Source organism: Agrilus planipennis, unplaced genomic scaffold (genome assembly GCF_000699045.2).
Source record: "Agrilus planipennis isolate EAB-ADULT unplaced genomic scaffold, Apla_2.0 scaffold249, whole genome shotgun sequence".
NCBI lineage: Eukaryota > Metazoa > Arthropoda > Insecta > Coleoptera > Buprestidae > Agrilus > Agrilus planipennis.
In genome coordinates, this window is record NW_020439523.1 from 314,535 (window position 1) to 337,140 (window position 22,606).

General features: G+C 32.8%; 2 protein-coding genes across 2 annotated transcripts in view; both read left to right on the forward strand.

The window, feature by feature from the left end:
- LOC108739671 (trichohyalin-like) overlaps positions 1–22,606 on the forward strand; it is a 135,353-nt gene that overhangs the window by 93,808 nt on the left and 18,939 nt on the right. The gene's annotated exons all lie outside the window — the stretch shown is intronic.
- On the forward strand, positions 2,820–6,772 carry LOC108739676 (proline-rich protein 4-like). The gene is made up of 2 exons (XM_018473683.1): positions 2,820–2,919; positions 5,526–6,772. The coding sequence occupies exons 1-2, from the start codon at positions 2,893–2,895 to the stop codon at positions 6,606–6,608; spliced, it is 1,110 nt and encodes a 369-aa protein (XP_018329185.1). The 5' UTR covers positions 2,820–2,892; the 3' UTR covers positions 6,609–6,772.

Sequence of the window (22,606 nt, forward strand, 5' to 3'; positions counted from 1 at the left end):
AACGTTAGTGGGTTCATATACAAATAGTAAGGTTCTAACGGCGTCTTTTGAACGCTGTCGATGACGCATAGAACTTCCATTTTGATCAACGACATTTGCTGAAATAATACTCTAAACGTTAATCCTTTAGGGTCACAGTAAATACAGAACGTATAGACATTTAAACCCACCTATTGTTTTGCAGGTGTTTAGTTCCAAACAAAATACATCAAAATTGACTACTGTTTTTGATATAAAACGGTATCATCGGAAATATTGCCCGTTAGTTAGCTCTCTGTTTCTTGAACATACGTTTTAACCATCTAACTTCAGAATGTTGCACTATCAGCCAAGATATGTATCTACAATTTGACGATTTCGTTGCAGAACAATAACATTTTTTTTCCAGTTTTGATTTGATAATACGATTAAACCTCTTCAACTTGGATAAAATTTTGCAAAACCTAGTCCTCTGAAAGATATATTGGGCGCTTATACGTCATTCCACACTTCTTTTGTTTTTTTTTCTACAATCTTTAACTAAAAAGTGGTGTTTTTAGTCAATAATGCGCAAGCAGCCGAAAAAATCTACGCTAAACCATTATTATACGTATAGTGACATGATGAAAATTGTTTATTAACCTTTAGCATATATATCAAGGGAAATTTTAACTAACAGTAAGATAATAATGATAGTATGTTATCAGCAGGTTTTTTTTTCAGAATGCAATCTTTACCGTGATGATGAAAAAAATCCACAAAATTTGCGTTTGTGAATCTTTCTACCTAACTGAGTTTAGGCTCGCATGCGTATTCAAAATATAACTACACTCCTAGACACATTTCTAAAACTAGTTGCATAAAAAGAATGCATCTGTGAAGAATGTTGAAATTTATGATGTCAATAAGAAGATTTTGCATACTAAAGCAATAAAAACTATAAATAGCGGCATCAAGGTACCCAACTGAACTTTCAGTTCGTATTTATAGCCGTTTACTAGAAAAATATTGCCCTATAAAAAATTGCATAGCTTTCAGGTATCACTATTTTCTATTTAGTTTTAAAATAGTTTCTTTTTTTAGTTATTATGTAATATGAAATAATAGTTTTGAAACCGTTGGAAAGAGCTGGTATTTTTGGAAAATTTTTGTTCGTACCTAGGTAGGTATAGGAAAAGATTTATTAGTTTTATTTGGGCAAAGGTGTCGATTAGTACGTTTCAAATTTTGGTATGTTCAGTATGTTTCTTCGCATAGTTTTTTTGGGCTTCGAAGAATTGAAAATTAGAAGTAGTTGAATCGAACTCCACGTTGAAAGCTGGTAATCACTGATGTTTTCATAAATAACTCATAACAATGGTAGCTTTTACTCAAAAGGCATAATACTTTTCATATTCAAGTAAAGTACCTATAAGCTTACTGAAAAAAATTCACAAATATAAGTTTGAAGAAACTGAATGACGAGTTACTACCCTTATTTGGATTTTATGGGGTTTTTAAACCACCAAGTGCGCGAGGAACCACTTTATATTTTTTTATTTTGAAAGAATATTTACTAACGATTAATATATTTAAAAAGTTCAAACATAAAGGGAAAAAGGGGCCCTTAATAGCGCACGTACTACGTACTAATTTTTCATGAGTATGTCCATAAAATAACTTCTTTTATAATTTGTTTTGAATATCTAAATTATACGATATTTAAATATTTTAAAAATAATCAAGTACTTGATCAATTCATTTTCATAATATTTTTATAAAGTTGTTAAAAATTAGAGAACCTTTAATTTGATTCTAATAAAATGAATCTTACCTAAAAATCGATTTTAACGACTGAATATGATAGAAATACACTTCTTACATATTTTCTGTTAGTACCTATAGACATTAACAGATTAACAGTTAGCATTTCGTAACATTACAAAATTAATATTTTTTCTATTAGCAAATTAATTGCAGTAAAGGTCTAGATGATGGTTGGGGGGGGGGTCGAAAGAGGAGGTCTCCCCCACCACTGTACCATAAGAAGTTCGTGACGGTCTCACCCCCGTAAAAAGCTATGGGGTTCAAAGTACATACATTATACATTTCTAGGCATGTAAATATTTATATAGTCATTCTTAAACAATATTCAAAGGTAAAACTAATGAAAAATACATAAAAATATTGAGAAAGTTACATAAAGCATTATTTAAATATCTTTATCAATAGGGTAGGTTAAGTTATGTTAGGTTATCGGGTTTTTTTCAAGTGACCAAAATTGTCAAAACAATCAACTTTCAACCCCCATAACTTTTTATGGGGATGAGACCGCCGCAAATTTTTTATGGGGTTTTACTCAGGTGACCACCCTCCTTTAATCACCCCCTTTGGGGGTGGGGGCCATCATCTAGACCTTTACCTTAATTGCTATTCATGTACTTATTTAATGGCGATAAAATTTCGCAGGATTATTATAACTACAAAAAAGGCTTTCTTTCTGAATGATCCTATTAGTGTTTTACTAATTTACATATACAAATCAGGTTTATTCCAAACTTTTCCACCCAATAGTCTAATTTGTGTAGACTATATGTGTAGTTATTATTTTAGTAAGTATTTCATTAATTTTTTTGTCGGTTGTACATTAACCGACGGTAAGATATGTCGTCCAAGTCTTCGCGGACAATTCTTTAGCGTAAGTACATTGAAAAAAATCACTTTCTCGTCGTCAAAATGGAGCACCGCCGTGGGTACATGCGATACCTACCATACGTACAACATTGCAACCGTCTCACGCGGTTCTTGTTCAAAATCCCCCAGCGAAAGTCCTGCTGATAGGATATATAAACGGGCGAAACTTAACCACAAGACGAGTCTAACAGTTCTTGTTCACAAGAACCCTACCGCCCCCCAATTTACTCTTACAAGAACATGTTTACGAAAATGAGAACACCTTTGGTGAGTTTTCTTTTATCCGCAAGTGATAATAGTAATTATTGCTGTTTGTTTGTGAATAGTGGATTGGTTATGTAGTTTTTGTGCGAGTAATTGTGACCAAGGATTAATATTTTTCAAGTGTTTAGTGAATTTATTTTGGAAATTACTGTAGGAAATGACTATAGAAATGTACCGGAACTATATGGGAAAAGATCTCGGTTTTCCCGTTGAAAATGGACCTGCATTTTCATGTAAAGTTCCGGTACAGTTCTATAGTTATTATCTACATAAATTTTCAATTTTATTACGAATAATTATATATCAAGGAAATTTGGTTTTTATCGTTAATTGACTAAATTATTATTACGATTCCTTTAAAATGGAAAAACAAAGAAGAAAAGTTTTTTTAATGCACAAACAATATATTAAAACCATGTCTTTTAGTTTTACACAATCTTTGTTCTGTTGTGAACTAAATGCATACATAAAATGCGCGATGAGATCCCAAAAAGCGAAAGTAAATTCACTAGGCACACGAAGATATTTGGTCATGACTTCTATGTAGCCAGTTTGTCGGTCAAATGTTTCATAATCATTTTTTTATTTAACTATTATTAATTCTGTACGTAATAGATTCGTTTTATTTAATTTAAATTGCTATTACTACCAATTTATAACGACTTTGTTTTGTGCTTGTATATAAATTCATTTTCTTGCCGTAAATAATAAAATTGTTTAATAGAACACAAGAGGAAAATAATAACTTGTACACGTCCTTACAGTTTATAAAACAATTATGTTAATGGACATTTTTTAACATGAATTTCAAATCAAAATTCATAGTAAAAATGTTTTCCTAATGTTGAGTAAATTATTAGAGTGTTCCAGATATCTTTTCATCATAATTATTTCGTAATTGCTAATTTATTATGTAAGTTATTTAGCCCCAGTGTAATGCTTAATTATTCAACGTTTTATAGCAATTTCCTATTTTTTTGTCGGCGTGTCTAATAACCTTGTAATAAACCTGCACGCACAGGAAAGGGGGTCAAAATAATAACTTATACGATTAATTCTATATTATGCTTTGGTAACAGGTGTCAAATCAATTATATGGTCTAAAAGTTATTGTTTCTGATTATTTGAAGGCTTCATTCCATGTCGCACTTCCTATCATTCAAATTTTGTTAATTTATCGAAAATTTTTCATTAAAGCGTAATATTATATGATTAACTCATAAGGAACTAACAATAATTATCAATCTTTCAACGAAACCATAACCTTAAAAAACTTTTTTTTGCTGTTTTAACAGCTGCAAAAGATAAACAAAAGACATTTGTTGCTGTTGTAAGTAATACGATTTTGGGAAATGAAGACAGTTCTACTAACAACAACAAAACCAAGACATGTCTACATTACTTTCTTAAATTATTTCATTTTCCTGTCACTAGATGACTGTAGTTACAAGTCGTTTGAATTTTATATCAGTTTTACTTTATTTTACTTAATTAATTAACTTTAATTACTGCAGATGACAGTAGCAAAAGTGAATATGTATTGTTTTTGTTAAGAAGAAGAGTTTAATTGAAAACGATTTATGAAATTTGGGAATGTGGGTCAATGTTAGGATCGCATGTATTAGAATCGTTTCGTTCGTAACAAAATTGCTACCTATACGAACACAATAGGTAGCTTTGCACGTATCTCTTGCATACTCTTTAAAAGAGGATATTGAGTAATGTGTATGTAATTATTAGCGGTAATTACGTGGTATCTACAGTGCAATGTTTCTTGAAAATAATTTATAGTAAGTATCTTGACATACATGAGCCTGATATTAGAAAAGAAAGTTCAGCATTTGGCATAATAAAACTGCAAAAATTGCGTTAATTACGTCCACATTGTCTAAAATACATTGAATAATTTGTATGTAGATGGACAAATTATTTAAAATGTGCCTTGTTACAGATTTCTTTTGGCTAAAGGTTAATGTCACTCTTCTTATAACTTTCGAGAAAAGTTTTGCAATTTTTATTTGTATTTCACATGAAATAGAATCACAAATCGGATCTCCGAAGTTATGTTTTGATTTAAAAAGGTTTAGGTTATAATAGTCGTGTGCTACACAGGGTCGGACTAGTACTTAAAGACATAAGTAATGGCGAAGATACAGATTGCCCTGAAACGTTGACAAAACAGATTTTTTCTTTTTACTGGAAAAATAACACTAACTAGTGTTTTATTTTTCTATAAAATTTTAAAACCGTTATCATAAAGATTAGGTCGAATAAATTCTGAAACATTTCAATTTAAATAAATTAACTGTAAACTTATAGTTTTAATAGTATTAGTAATGGCACTTGACACAATGGAATAAGACATTATTTCAACATTGTTCATGCAAAAAGATCATTATTCTTTTCGAACAGTAATCTGAATCATTTAATAGACAGCCTTCAGTGTTACCCATTGAAGCAGAACAGTATAATGGGTCGATATTCAATAATAAAACCGACGAGACACTGAATCTTGTGGAATGCATGTATTTTTATGTTTCAATGTCCGGATGTAAAGATAAGGTGTTTCCGCATCGGTTCTAACACAAAAAATACCGTTATATTTTCAGCTTTTCGTTGTCTTAGTCCTCATGGCAGCAGCTGTCAATGCCGGGGCCAAAGAGGAGAAGAATCAAGTCGAGCAAAACAGTGATAAGAAGCAAACCAAGCGTGGTCTTCTTGGAATAGGTTACGGTTACGGTCCTGAAATCGACCACGGTTACAGTTTAGGTTCAGGTTCAGGTGGTTACGGAGGTTTCGGTTTGGAAAGTGGATTCGGCTTCAGCGGCTACGGAGGTCACGGACATGCGATCGATTTAGGAAGCAGCGCCCACGTTGAGAAAACGATCACTCACGTTAAGGGAGTGCCCCTTCCTTACCCAGTTGAAAAGCTCGTCCCTTACCCCGTCGAAAAGCATGTCCCATATCCCGTTAAAGTTGCCGTCCCTGCCCCATACCCCGTTGAGAAACACATTCCCTACCCAGTCAAAGTACCTGTGAAGGTTGCAGTACCATACCCACAACCGTACCCGGTTGAGAAACACATTCCGTACCCTGTCAAAGTCCCAGTTGATAGGCCTTACCCCGTTAAAGTTTTGGTACCTCAGCCTTACCCTGTTGAAAAGCCAGTACCATACCCAGTAAAAGTACCGGTACCCCAACCGTACCCAGTTGAGAAACACATTCATGTCCCTGTGAAAGTACCCGTGCACGTTCCTGCCCCATACCCAGTCGAAAAGAAGGTCCCATACCCAGTCAAAGTATACGTTGACAGGCCATATCCGGTTCATGTGCCACAACCTTACCCAGTCCATGTAGAAAAGAAAATCGCCGTGCCTGTTGACAGGCCTGTACCTTATCCAGTTAAAGTACCAGTAGACAGGCCCGTTCCCTACCCAGTAGAAAAACCATACCCCGTTGAAGTCAAAGTACCAGTGCCACAACCTTACCCAGTAGAAAAACCGGTAGCAGTACCAGTTGAAAAACACGTTCCATATCCAGTTAAAGTATTTGTAGAAAGGCCTGTACCTTATCCTGTCGAAAAACCGGTACCTTACGAGGTCGAGAGACCCGTGCCAGTGCCAGTAAAGGTACCCGTACCAGTTCATGTACACCATGAACACGACCATCACCACGGTGGATACCACTACTAATCTAACAAAATGAACTAAATGTGATCCACAACTAGTGCGCTTTTTTGTCAACAGTATAATTATTTATAACATTCTTTTGTTTGTGTACGAGACACGTTGTATTTTATTGTACATTCTCAACCTTAATTTATAATTGTAATAGAAATAAATAATTTGTTTTGTAATCCATCATTTTTTATTTTGACAAATTAATCGACGAAAACATGTGTACATAAATAGTATGTATAAATTGGTACCTACAGGTACAAGAAAATTAAAAAAGGACCCTTACGGTGAAACTTCACTATCAGTCTGTCTGTCACAGTTGATTTAAAGAAAGTGCTTGTCTTTGTTTAATCAAGTTGAAGAACTTTTAAAAATTTTTTAATTTTCTTTACAGAGAAGGTCCGAAATTGGGAACAGACAGGGAAATTGAAACGTAAAATGTATGAGGGTTTTGATGAATTTTGCTTTTGTTTTGTTCGGACTTCGTCTAGATATTAACATTCAAAGGGCTTTTTTGATGCACTCATGATAAAACATATTGAACTAACGATAAGGTAAAAATAAAAAGTTACTACGTGATTTTTTTCTTAGTTTGTTAACATATACGTATTGGTTATTGATTAGGGAAAATATTGAAAGGTATTGCAGCCATTTATAATATAGTTGGTATCACTTCCTGGTTAATTTATTAGACTTTTGTAGTATGTGTCAAAAAGAGATTGTTTAGCAAGCGTTATGTAAGCTATGTAGTTGTAAAAAAACCTGGAGACTTTCAGACAAACGAATAAATTAGACAAAAACAGTCCTTCAAAAATTACCTTTTATTATGTTGAATAATGTAATTAAAAACATTGCTAATTACGTAAAATAAGAATCAAAAAAATACATATTGGTGCCTATATACATGATAGAGCTCGTAGAAGAAATTAAATAAATAAAATTAAGTATCTGACTAATATTTTATAAAAAAAAAAATAATTATTATTATNTAAATAAATACTTTTTGTAGCTCACACAAAGTTGCCTGTACATTGATTTTGAAATACTTATATACGTCTACCTATACACTAAAATTAAAATTGTGGATTTAAACTATGACACTAAAGCAGTATCAATTATTTTTTGAACATATTTTTCTGTAGAAGGAAGTAAGTATTCAAAGTAGTGTTATTAATTTATATAATATAAGTAAAGAATTTTATTCTTCAATTTCTCTATTTTCTACATCTCTTTGTTTTAATATTTGTACACCACCAACCTTTGATAATTAATTAGTATTTTCATAGATTGCAAATGAAGGTGAAAACAATCGGATACTTTAAAAATTAATTTTTTTCCAACTTTTCTTAAAAACAAAATCGCCTAGCTCATACCATTCCTAATGTGAATAATATGCAAAAATAAATGCGCTTTTCGGGTAGTCTTTTAGACCATATAAAGTTGTCAGTTACATAATACGGTCATTTCTAGTTTCTTTACTATCCTGATTGAAAATTGTAATTTCTACCTTTTAACTAAAATTTGATATTTAGAAATACATATAAAATTTGAGACAAATATTCAATACATTAAAATGAAAATTATGATAATTTCGTTTGTGTTCTAGCATGATGAATAATTGTAACCATTAATTAATTAAGGAAAGACAAAGAATTCGAATCAAAGTCGCGCACTTTTTATTTACACAGATACTTTTATACAATTACATTTTCCACTTCAATGTCTAAACAATTACAGAATGACCTAGCAGTTACTCGGTCATTCATTTGGTGCAGAAAGAAAACGGATCAAAACGCCTTTGCTAATTAAAGCTAATTTGGCCTGTTTCTCTGTTTTTTTTTTGTCAGTTGGAGACCTTGAAATTAATTAAACTCAACACAAACCTATTGCTAAATTGGAATTTCGCTGTTGCATTTTTATTTCAAGTTTCTAATCCATCGAGGTTAAATTTTGTGTAAAATTCGTATGCATATTCACAGAAGTCTGCGAACGGTATTTTACAAGTTTATAAATAGATATTGTTGGGAATTTTGACGTTAAATAAATTAAGAACATTGTTGCACTTGTTAACAATAGAAAGACATATTTGAACATTAGATTTTTCTGTTATCAAGCAGTTATTGTACTGCAAATTCACAATATTGAAACAAAAAATTAAGTATCAATCAAAAATCAAATTAAAAATCAGTATTCAAATCGATGTGGTTAGTATTTTAAAAATATTAAGCTTTAGCCTTAAATCTTAAGTAGAATTGTACAGAGGAGGATGGAAAAAAGGGCGGAAGAATTATTAGGGGAAGATCAATTTGGGTTTAGAAGAAATAGAGAAATGCATGCGGTCATTCTAACATTCCTACATAGGATTTATAGATGTAGAAAAAGCTTTTGACAATGTAAAATGGGACAATATGTTAAATATACTTTAAAATATAGGGATGAGTTACAAAGATAGAAGAGTAATACTTAGTTTGTATAAAGAGCAACAGGCAGTTATAGAGATGGTACTGCAACGTAAAGAAGTAAATATGTATTAGGAAGAGTCAGACAGGGATGCACACTGTCACTGCTACGTTTTAATATATACATCGAAGACGCGATCAACAACATTAAAGACAGTACAACTGTAGGGATAGATATACAGGGGCAAAAGATTAGTATGCTTATTTGCTGATGATATAGCAGTATTAGCATCTAGCAAGGAGGAGTTAGAAATAGCTTTAAATTAAATCGAAACGGCATTGATAAAACTGTATTGTATGAAAATAAATAAAAATAAAACAAAAATACTGGTATGCAAGGGAAGAATTAATAGAAAAAAACAGATATAAAGGTAGGAGACGAAAAATTAGAAGAAGTGACCGATTTTAGGTATCTAGAAAGTTAGATAAGTCAGGATGGAAGGAGTAGTAGGCATATAAAGCAGAGGATAGCGCCGTGTCAAGTCGCCTTCAATGACCAGAAGTCACTTCTATGCTCGCGAACGGTTAAAGGTGTATGTTTGGAGCACGGCGCTGTAAGGGTGCGAAACACAGATAGTGGGCGCGGCGGAAAAGAAAAGGTTAGAAGCGTTCGAAATGTGGTGTTACAAGCGAATGATGAGGATATCGTGGGTAGAAAGGGTTATAAATGAGGAGGTATTGGAAAGAATAGAAGAACAGAGGACTCTATGGAGGTCAATAAGAAATAGGCAATATGGATAGGTTGGTAGGACACCTTCTCAGGCATGAAGGTCTAGTCAGAGACATATTAGAGGCAGAAACAGGAGTTAGCAGAAGTAGAGGCAGACCTAGCTTAAATTACTATTCGACAATAGTTAAGGATGTGGGATGTACTAATTTTAGGGATACGCGAAGATTAGCTTATTGACACTTAATATTCAAATATTGATCCTTGATATTTATTCGCTGACACTTGATATTTATATACTGACCTTTCATTTTTGAATGCTGACACTCAAAGCTTTAATACTGAGGATCAAGCGATACTGACAATATGTATCTAAATACTGAACCTTGATATTTAAGTACCGATTCTTAAAATTTGATATTAAACTACTGACACTTAATACTTAAATAGTGATCATATGGATTTAAATAATGAACGTTTGATTTCACTATTGATCTTTCAATGTATTTTAATACATTTTTATACGGAGGTTTAATATTAATTAAAAAATGACAGAAAGGGGTTACAATACAAATGATTATTTATTGAGGTAGAAACCGGCAGCTCAATAAATGATAAAAGAGTATTAATATAGATAATTAATTATGCTTAATTATGTGCCTTTGGCCTTTATTTGTTCGCGGTAAATCCGTAAAGTGAATACAATTCTTAAAATGACACTAATAATAGTAGGAAACTTATTTTTATTTTCAAATTTCTAGCGAATGACGTAGTTTTCAGCTTCATTTATGAGCTTACAAGAAAATATAATCCGTGCTCTATTTGTGGATTTTCAAGAAATATTCTTTCTTAATTTACAACTGCCTCTTGACAATGTAAGCAATTCTTAGAAAATGTAATAGGTGCTGTAGTTTTTATCACCTAGAAGGTGTAGGATGAAAGTAAATTAAATTATAAGAAGCCACGTTACAATGTATGATAGCTCAGGTCTACTTGGAAACTGAAATACGTACAATTAAACATGTGTTAAATTTTGATAGTGATCCATTGTTGCAGTAATGGTGATGTGCTTCGTATCAGTGATATTCAGAGGTGTGATTTATTTTAGAATAAAGAAAATAGCTCAAACCCCAACGCCAAAACACGACACTTTACTTGTCCGAAGCACTTTTCGGTAACAAGGTTACCTTCTTCAGGGACTGAGTTCACTGAAGTGAACCGCCAAAGTTTTCCAGTTTTCATATTTGTGATTTTTTTGAAATACTTGCTTTTAAAATGCAAAATCAAAATTAAAAATATCCATTTGTATGTTGTATTTAAATACTTTTTGAGAAAAGCATCTTGTCCTTTCTTTAAAATACTTTTCCAAACGTATATTCTGTTTGTAAAATGCAAAATACATTTTTGCCGTTAAAGGTTTTGCTAGTATCACCGATCAAACATTATATAAAATGATGAAAGAAAATTGCCCACGTTGTCCATAAAAGGTAGAAGGTTAATAAAATTTAACTGAAGAAAGCCCAAAAAAATCTAAACTCCTTGGAAATGGATTATCTAAAATATTGGATCGATATTGACAATGTCATCGTCCATGGAATTTTGAAGTTTCAAATTTATATCAGCACCTGCCAAATCACCACTTATTGTACCTTTGTAATAAATGTCTATAATCTAAAATTCTTTGAAGGTTTGCTTGAAGGTGAAGAATAAGTTTCTGGGCAGCACTGGAACAGGCAAAGCGAAAAATAAAAGGGTCCACAGCAGAGAAATGGAAGAAACAAAGAAGGAGATATATACAAGAGAAAGGATGCTCGATAAATTTCTGCAACCAACTCCATGAGAACAACAGAGATGTATGGCTGGAAGCAGAGAAAATCGAAAGAGACCAGGAAAAGCGAAGATTGGAAGAAAAACTCAATGCTTCAAAATATGCGATAGAGTATAAGGAGATACATATTTACCGGAAAAACCAGAATACATGAAGAATGGACACAAAATGAAAAACGAACTAACATGCGCTATCTGTCTAAAATTCTTTGAAAATGTTCCAAAAAACTTCACATTATTAGATGAACCCAAAGCTGAAGAAACTATGGATTCCATATCTTTCTCTTATTACATTGTGTAAAAGATCGGAAACAAAATTGAGTTGTAAATAATTTGATATAAAATGATTGATGTTGATTTAAATAAAATCATTTGCAACTCTATTTTGGGTGTGATCTTTCACAGTAAACAAACTATTTTAGCGTCAGTGTTTTTTTTCCAATGATAGAAAAATTATATCACTTCAAACAGAAAAATATGAATCTTACTCAATCTTATAAAATAAGAAGAATAAAACCATATAAATAAGCAAGTTAAATAAAAAACGATAAAGTGTGTTTCTGGGTTACTTAAATCACTCAAATATGCGAAACCCTTTTTGATATTGAGCACTAAAATTTCTAGAAAGTTTGTTTAACAGTAGTATTTGCTGTTATAAACACCTAAATGAGGGCATACCCGAGGACAATAGCAACACATTCTTCGTTAGTGTCTACTCTGCAAAATTTGTTTCACGAGGTGGAGTAGTCACGTTGTAGATAATCGTACTTTGATTCCAACGGTACCTATTGCAATTTGCGGATTCAAACTTTTCAATATCTATAACTGCTGAATNCAGTTTTTACAAAATTGTATTTATTTAGGTCGATTCTGTTTGTTTTCTGACAAATATTATACTAATGAATGCAATGGTGATTTTTCGTAATTTGTTTATGAAAAATCATGGAATAAAAGGGATAGTTTTTGCCTTAATAACAATAACAAATTTCATTCGATTTATTAATGAAGCATACCATTCGAAAGCTTATTGCAAAGCACACATATAAAAGAAAAAAATTAAGTTCTACGACAAAAAAAAAACAATTCGAACGAATTACTTCGGAAGGCAGAAATCATTTATATTAATACGAAAACTTATAACAATATATTTAACGGTATTTGTATTTTCACACCTCTGAAAATAGACATACGTGATTATGAAAATAAAAAAGTTAAATCAAATTTTAGGTAATCTATATACCTATATAAAAATGAATGTTTGTCCTTTATAGAATCGTAAACTATGCATTTGATCATGTGATGATCATTAGCAAAGTTGTTGTGCATGAGCCAAGGAAGGTTTCTGAGTTGGTACGACCAATTTTCGACAGGAAAAACAAGAAATACACAATTTTTTCGAAATGAACAAAATCAATAAAATGACTCAAAATGAATTGAATATTTGTGTAAGGTCTTTCCTTCAAATTTATTTTAGTTGATGGCGTAGCAACGCGCGCAGGGTATAGCTAGTTTTATATAAATCAATCAATGTTATTGTATTTATAGAAGTTAAACAAATTGGATCTCCGACACATACTACGAGACATCTGGGTAGCGGTTAATTAACAACAACGGCAACGGTAAGATTACTTCCCTCAACTTCACGACATCTTCACTGGCAAATTGCTGTACTAATAAGTGTACTAACAGTCCGCTTTAATGAAGGAAGTGAACCGATACTGCAGTTAAGAAAGTAAAGTTTCTATAATTCACTTAATTAGTTAACATAATTACAACTATTACTAGATAGATAGCGCTGTACCGTCGTTTTTACCCAGTTTTGGTCGCTTACAGGGTGTTTCAATTTACTCCATCGTAAACCGTGAAAGTTATACAGGTAAGACAAAACGTTCACTAAACATAGAAATTGCATATGACACACGAGCAGTAATGTATAATTTGGGGAACGTACGACATTTATTTCTTCAATCACGTCCACATGAAAATATCAAATTAAATTATTTAGGCGTTTCGGGATACAGCGGTTTATTATCCTTGTCCTTGGTCGGCTTGGATTGAAAGTACCATAACTAATCATTTCAGTATTCGCCCCTGATTAATATTCAAATATTAAGAAATACCTTTGAAACGTATATTTCTGTGAAACCTAAGCAGGTACCGCTACCACCCCCTTGGAGAAAATAGAGAGACACGAAAACTTTACATTTCAAATAAAGCATTGCACTTAGTTTACAGTCAACATAAACATTTATCATAGAATCTCACGTAACAATTAACATAAACAAATTTATTACATAAGCATAAACATAAACGTAATCGTTATTCTTAATTTTAATTATTAACTAGTTTTAGTGAAGTTGTTTTTATTAATAAACATTGAAATATAAGTAGTTCGAGCTTTATTTCGAATGAAAGAAGTGGCACAGCGGTGCAAAAACGTAATAAACATCTACATCTCTGAAAAGTGTCCTACACTAACTAAACTCTCAGAATCCTTTGAATTAAATACAGCATCCCTCATCAGCTTTAAATTGCATTTATTGGACATATTACCTAATTATTTATATAAAAAGATAGCTGAATGTATTTGTACGAGCTATAGCGCATTGTATTTTTGATGTTGCCTTTTAATTCTTCTGTTCAGTTCTCATAATGTTGAGCAAATTGATTTTGGTCTCGTATTTTCTTTATACTAGCAAAACCAATCCCAAAACCGAAGGAACAGGTCCAAGATTAAAACTAAGACTGAATATACATGACCAAAGCCAAATATGTAAGACTAAACATACAATTATTACTTCCGATGGGTTTATGAGTTAAACTAATTGAAGCAAATTTAATATGTATATTCTTTTCTTGGAACAAAACACTTTTAGTTCAGTAAAAGTTCCTAATTCACCGTTTCCTTATTCGCGTTTTCATTATTCGCAGGTGAAAAAATTGCAATCCAGTTCCTGTATTCGCGGCTAAAAATTTCATTATTCGCGGATGCAATCGGTAAACAGAAAAGGACTCGATACCATTTATTAAGGGGATTGACCGCAATAGACTGCTCGTGCCTAGTGTAAAGTTTTCTGAAAACATGGGTTTCTATTCTAAACATTTTGATTTAACGCTGCGAGATGTGATTTTTTGTATNGGTAATCGAATTTGCAATTGTTTTTGCGGATTTCCCCCCGCCCCCTATACGGGGCAAATAATTTTCAGTTTCCGATAGAATGACCCGTGTTTCAATCGTATTCTCCACTACAAGGTACTCTTCAGTCATTTCCCTCATTTAACTGTACTATATATAGAAAATTTGTGCTTAGAAGAATTATGCAAAAAACAAACGTAAGTATCAGATTAAATGAGCAGGACCAAGACTTAATACTTAAGACCAATACCAATACCGAATAAGTACGATCAAGACCAATTCCAAGACTAGGACACTCATCGTCTTGGTCTTGCTTTATTCATCATTAGTTTCTCAACTGGCCACTAGTGTATACCTGCAATTAGTGGGAGCGTAATACGAGGGTAGTCTCAAAATTAACCGGCCTAACAACGAAAACACAAAAAGTTTGATACAAACTTTATTTATTCCTTAACACTTCAGCTCGATACACTTTTCTCAGCGTTGTCCAATAGATTCAATACCTTGTTTACAGTAGAAAACCTCGGGCTTCTCAAAATCGTCATCTATTGCATCTCCTCTTCATCGTTAGCATATCTTTCACCATAGAGATATTTCTTCAAGTCTGGAAACAGAAAATAGTCCAAACTGGCTAAATCTGATGAATAGGGTGCATGAAGAAGTAATTTGTTCTTTAAATCCTTGGGTTTTGACCACTGCAGTAGCAGATAAAGGAACAGGTGCTTTGTCATGATGGAACAACACTTTCTTTTTCGTCAGATGCGGCGTTTTTCCCTAATTTCATCACTCAAACGCTTCAATAAATTCACGTTTTACTCTCTGTTGGTGGTTTTTCCTTTTTCAAGATAATCAATAAAAATTATACCATGCGCGTCCCAAAAAACTCAAGTCATAACCGTATTTGCCTTCTTTGGAGCCGATTCTCCCTTTTTAGTCCGCTGTTATGACTGCTCCTTTGTCTCGGTTTTGTAGTGATGGAGTCGTGTTCCATCCATGGTTAATAGTTATGAATCGACCCAAAAACTCAGCTTTATTGCGGTAAAACATGGTCAAACACTCGACTGAAACGTCGTTACGATGCTGTTTTTGGTCGATTATCACTAATCGCGGCGCCCATCTTGCACACAACTTTCTCATGTCCAAATGTACAGTCAATATGCGATCTGCAACAATATTTTGAAATGTCTACTATTAAATTTCGGCCAACTCAAGCACTTTTAGTCGATGATTATTCACTGTTTCCTGATTAGTCACCTCATTTAGTCAACCAAAGTGACGTTTTTGTTTAAACTCTGCTACCCAATACTTCACTGTTGAAGACAAATGTGCAGACTTCTCCAAACTCGATTCTGATATTCGTTGCACCAAGTCCTTACAACTGAAAGTATCGAATCACGTAAGATCGTTCACTACTGATCGGTCACACACAAACAGTCCGGGCGATTAATTATGGGACTGCCCTCGTAATTAAAAATAAAACTATTGCAATTGTTCAGTTGCTTGTCTTAGATGATGATCGTAACTTTACGGTAGGAGAAGTCAGACATCGTTGTTTAAAACATTAGATTAAAAATATTTCTGCACAGCGTTTTGAAAGTAAGCGTAGATTTCAAATAAAATCATTGTGAAAATAATTTCGAGAAATGAATGAGACTCGGCATAAAAAAATTGTTTTTGATAAGTTCTTTTGGGTAGGTACATATAGAATTAAAAGCAATTAAAGAGGTTGATTCATATGTTGTTTTTTTCTTTCTCTAAAGACGCACTATTCAAGCTTATATGACTGACGGTTTCTAAATAATAAATCGACTGCGACAGACACATGCGATTTTATAAGCAGTTCCGTTTTCTTATTTAAGTATGAAAAAATAAAAATGCAATTTCTGCTCGCTTTACAATTAATTAAACATACACACTACACATGCCAGCATTTCTACCATTTAATCACACAATTAATAAAATATAAGTCGCAAATATAAGAAAACTGCTTCCTTATTTTATTTTTATTAACGTAAACATAAAACAAATACTTGGAAATGACCACTAATAGTTAATTATTAATTAAATATCATGGCTTACTATATGCGGTTGTTGTCTTTTTATTAAATAAAATATTCTTGGATTTATTCTCCCTCAAATAATAAATTAATTTAATGGCAGTGAAATAGATATAGATAAACAAACGAACATAATGCATGCGAAACAACATTGCGTGGGTATGCACGTTGTCACCTGAACACACCATATACCTCTCATCATGATGAGGCCATCGGTCCTAAGACTGGTTGGACACGTATCTCCACTCTTTCCTATCCTGAGCTAAACTTCGCATTTCCATAAAACTAGAACAACCCACATCCTTAACTATTTGCGAACAGTAATCTAATCTAGGTCTACCTCTACCCCTCCTAACTCCTGTTTCTGCCTCTAATATGTCTCTGACTAGACCTTCATGCCTGAGAAGGTTTCATACCATCCTATCTCGCCTATTTTTTATTGACTTCCATATGGTCCTCTGTTCTCCTATTCTTTCTAATACCTCTTCATTTTTAACCTTTTCTACCCACGTTGTCCTCATCATCCGCCTATAACACCACATTTCGAATGCTTCTAACCTCTTCCTTTCCGCCGCGCACACTGTCTATGTTTCGCACCCGTACAGCGCTGTGCTCCAGACATACAACTTTAACACAATTCAAAAGGCATATGCATGAAAAAAAAATGTTCAAGTAAGTCGCTTGTTGAGGCAGCTACAAACAGGGTGTCTTTCTTAAATACTAAATTTTATCCAAATCCCTTTGACTTAGCTTTGAAATTGTTCACGTCATGGACACAAACAAAAGAAGTTGGTCCTACTAATGCAAATACGACATTACAATAAATACAGCTTCGTCAGAACACCGTAAGTCACATACCTAGTTATCACTTTGACACAGGGCTATGCATATAAAGCAACGCGCAATAATACGCGTGTATTTGTTTACGTGTTTTTATGAGTTCGCATTCCTTAGAGTCAGTCGGAGTCGGAGAGATTGAAGTAATTAATAAGTGTGAAAACTGATCTGTTTTCAAACCGGATTCAAGTATATGTGGACGGTTGTTTAATAAAATTCGACATTTTTCACATAATCTTGATTATTATTTGATCAGTACTACTCGATTTCCTTCAGTTTCCCAGAATGGAAAGTTGACGCAAATGCCTCCGGTTGTTATTAAGTATAATCATACCAATAGAGTCATTTATTTATACTAGGTGTTTTATATCTTTTTATACGCCTTCGTTCGTGTGTAATTTGATTATATCGCAAACCACCATTTTATGCCTTTAGAGATGATACTTTGGAAACTCGTTTTATAGAGAACGATACCGTTGTATGAGGAACCATTGTGCAATCTTCCTGGTTCAGGCGTTTGAACGATACCTTCATTGATATATCAAACCCTGAACATTCTTTTCACCCCGTCAGAGGTTGAATTTTGCAAAATCCTTTTCCTGTGCAAAATTTTAAGTCTCTATTCCTACCTAGTGGTTTGAACCCATCTAAGTTTTAATTTATAAACCTCAGAAAAACAAACTGACTGACAGGACTGACGACCCTATGATGACGATGATGATGAGATACTTATTATTATATTAAGTTTTATGTACTTCCTTCCTTTCTTTCAGTGATTACCAGTTTTATGGGACAGAGGTTGTTGTAAAAGTCATTTCATTGAATTATCGGCATCAAAAATAGACGGAAAATCCTGACTTAATCCGTAAAACAAGATTATGCTTGCTCTAAGTTTTTATTTTCGCCGGATCTACTGGCTGCAGTATCTTTTTTAGGATAGATACGATAAAGAAAGGGAAAAAGCCTTATAGGAGTTAAAGTTAAACCAGGAGCAATAAAACGAACGAATGGGAATGTGCAGGCAAAACGGTGAAAATAAGATAATAAATAGGATGATGTAAGAAAAATTTACACAAGTCGAAGTATTTGGAAGGTTCTGTTATGGGAAAATTGACAGGGTGATAGTGAGCTCACTTTCATCTTGAAGGGCGTCTACCATTTTTCGTCACATATTTGTCAGAAGTTGAAACATTCATCCCTCTATTATTCACAATGGTCTTCTGGTAGGTTTTTACATTTCAAGTAGAGGAACTGCAGCATATTTGAGATACTGTAGATAGCTTGGAATACTTCGATATCTAAATAATCTAAACATAAAGTCATACGGCACAAGAAGCCATCGAGTATTAAAAACAGGACGCCATCTTGGCATTCCGGCTACCAGCCACAAGGGAACGAGACGTTTGCTTTGAAAAAAAATTTCGGTAAGAATGCAATCAGTGATAATCATTTATTGTAATACTTTAAATCTTCATCGTAATTATTTAAACTGTTAAGTGACCTTGTTAGTTTATGATGTTATTGTGATTTTGTGAATATATCTGGAATTAAAAATGTGACATGGAATTTTATGTTAGGATGGTATGTTGTTAATTTGGAATACCGACAGAGAACATAATTTGGAATTAATTGGATGTTATTTTAGTTTATTTTGTTTGAAAAAGATTGATCTAAAGACTATAAAACTGTTACAAAGATAAGAAATTTATTAGTTTCTAAGGAAAAGTGTTAGCAAATGTAAAAAAAATGTGCATATAATTTGGAATACTATATTCCAAATTACTTGCACCCTATGTCAAATCTCGATTTTGGAGTTTTTTAGTTTAATAGGTATTTTGATAAGGTTTCTGGTTTTTGTTATGTTTGATTGCTTTTATTATTAAAGTTTAAATTTGTCAATCATTTAATGTATTTTTTATTGAGCCATCCCGTTTCTCTTTAAATTTATCCTCAANGCAAGTATAGATATTCCTGTTGGAGCAAGCGTTTATTTCAACTATTCCAATCCTCTTAAGGTATTTTGTATTACGTGCAACAGAGTTACGAAGTTTTATTGTTGATAGGTATTGCTTTCTTTTTCAATTCGCTGCTTTATATCTCATATCTTGAAAGTTAAAAATTAATGCTTTTTTTGAATTCGATTAGCGTTATTTAGTATTTAGCTACTAAAGAAATGAAAATCTACATATATGCCAACCGACTGACTGAATGACATATTAAAGTACAGTCCAAACCCCTGCGTCTAAACACTTGAAATTTTGCACAAACGTTCCTTATACAACGTGGTCGAACACTAATTCAAATTTTTTAAAATTCAACTTCTGAGGTGGTGAAAAGAGGGTTCAATGATTCATGTTGCGATCAAACCGCTGAGTCACAAAATGAAGTTTTGTACAATGGTTCCTATAATGGTACTACCCTTATCTATCACCGCTAAATAAGTTTTCAAAATACCACCTTTAAAAGTTGTGATGAGCAAAGCAAGAGCAAGACCAAGACTGGGACAGTTTTGGTCTTGGTTCTGTGTGACACTGGGAAACTCAATATAAAAAGTATCGCGAATTATGTTTTTTCAAAAATTATTTATTTATTCATGAATATCAATTTTGTCCTCTTCACAGTAACCCGTAAGAAAAATTTCCATTCAATTTCCATTAAAAAAATGCCATTTAATTACCACTGATAATAATTAATGGTAATAAATGGAGAATTGCCAATGGGATTCCCATTCCCGAACTCAATGGGATTTCCATTGCTGAACTCAATGGCATTACCATTGCTGAACGCAATGGAAATTCCATTGCTGGACTCAATGGAAATTCCATTGCATTGAGCAATGGTAATGCCATTGCGTTCCATTGGAACTTCATGAGCATGCTTTTTTCCATAATCCATATTATTTTGTTGACAATTTGGTTCTTCAGGTACCTGAACCAAGGCACATACCTGGATGTCTGGCTCTTCATCATTGTGTTTAGATTTTTTTTTCAATTGTTTCTGATAAAACTATATCACTCTCACACATGACTTCGGCCTCCTCTATATTCTGGCATGGTTCAAAATCATCAAACAATGCTTCTAATGTCTAGGGGTTGTTTAATAAAAGGCTCCGGGTAGTTGAGTACTTATATAATAAACATAATATTGAATATAAACAGCAAACAGCAAAACGAGTAACAACAGGAACTAAACATATACAACTTATATACAATATTCAATGTATCGCGTCTTCCAAAATACATACGTCTTCGTATAATCACCATAAATACGTCTTCCGTCTTTTTTGAGTAAAAATGCTCAACGTCTAAATAAAATATACCGTTTTAATGAAACGTCTTACCACCTTGCTTGTCTTTCGCTCTACTGCCCTGGTGATTTCTCACGTATCCCCAACATGTAGGCATAGGTAAAACTAGATTATTGATTTTCCACCACCTAATTGGCAATATCACTACTCTTGCACCTGGGCAAGCAAAAACTGTATCGAAAAAGGCTAATAGTATGTGGCCACTAATGGTTATAATAAACGAATTACCCTTTACTATTCGTAAGAATAATATCATATCAGCGGGTTTATGGCGTAGAAATAGTGGATGGATATATTTTTAAGACCATTTAATAATATTCAATTTAAATGTGTACGCATGCAAATATCTCATTCAAAATCACGTCGGGATTCGTTTTCAGCAAGTAGATATCCATATATTTAAATGGACCTTGTTGGAGCATACGTAATCCTAAACTGTATCATCGTGGTACAGATGGCGTTTACAGCGCCATTTGTAGTATTTTCTAAAACAATTTTAATAATTTGCAAGTTAATTCATTGCCAGCACAAAACTCTATAGATGTCGAAAATCAACTGCATCCAGAATTATGCGAATCCTTAAATATCGAAAATCATCAGCTTCTAGTTTTTCGTTTCTTATTTTTATGTCATTTTTAACCGTAGGCACTTTTACATCCATTACATACGAATACTTTTGTTTCATTTTTATCCGCAAATTGAAGCATGCTAATCTTTCATTCCCTGAATGTCGATCCCTGAAGCTTCCCTGTCCTTAAATTAATCGCATTTTTTAAATACAAATTAAAACGTGGCGGTGACAAATAGAATCTTGTCTAACTTAATTCCTTCATAATGTTTAAATTTCTACATGAATAAGAGTCTTGTAGTTTTTTAAGTGTTAACATATTGAATTAGTTTCTTCCCTTACATTCGTTTGTTTCTTCTTTAAGCAATTGTGTTTGCTTAAATATTTAGCTGTCAGTAGGTCAAACAAAAAAAATAGTTCATACATTTTTCTTATTATTTATCGGTATTACCTACCACCCAGTACTTGCGCCTAGACATGCAAATAAGTCGCGAATTCTTAAGCAATAAGGCAAATAAGAACTGTCTGAAATTTTCGCGTTACATAACCAGGAAGTCGTTAGACAGAAGAGAAGAAAATAAAAATAAATACGTATGTACGATAGTTAAAAGGGCATGTTCTCGTGCGATATTCGTTTTGAAATAATAACTAGTATTGTTTTAAAATTTCACTTTCAGACAAGGTGCTAACTGTGCTCTACTGCTCTTATTAAAAGTAGATCCTGTCGTGAGAACAAGACGCTATTCTTATTTAACCAATAGTCATAAATACATTTTTTAGCTACCGTACCTATAAGGTGATTGTTTGGTTGCTGAGGTATTATCAGAGATATGATTTATTTAAAATAGTTACATCTAAAACATCTAGAATACAAAATAAAAAATACCTATTTTTATTTTGAATTTAAATGCTTTTTTCAGAAAAGCATTTTCTATGAAATATTATTCTGAAAATTCATTTCTGAATTTTTTACCCACTACATGCTATCATCGCTATCAAATTAATGAGGTAGCGTGTAGTGGGTAAAAAATTCAGAAATGAATTTTCAGAATAATATTTCATATTAAACTAACTCACTTCTAAAAGATATCTAAATTATATGTATGTTTAATCATAGTATATTCAGTATATAGTTACATTAGTTCGACGGATCGT

Excerpts from the sequence above, each read along its gene's own strand:
- LOC108739676 (XM_018473683.1), top strand. The coding sequence starts at position 2,893 with ATGTTTACGAAAATGAGAACACCTTTG. Across the intron at positions 2,920-5,525 it reads CGAAAATGAGAACACCTTTG|CTTTTCGTTGTCTTAGTCCT; the intron begins GTGAGTTTTCTT and ends TTATATTTTCAG.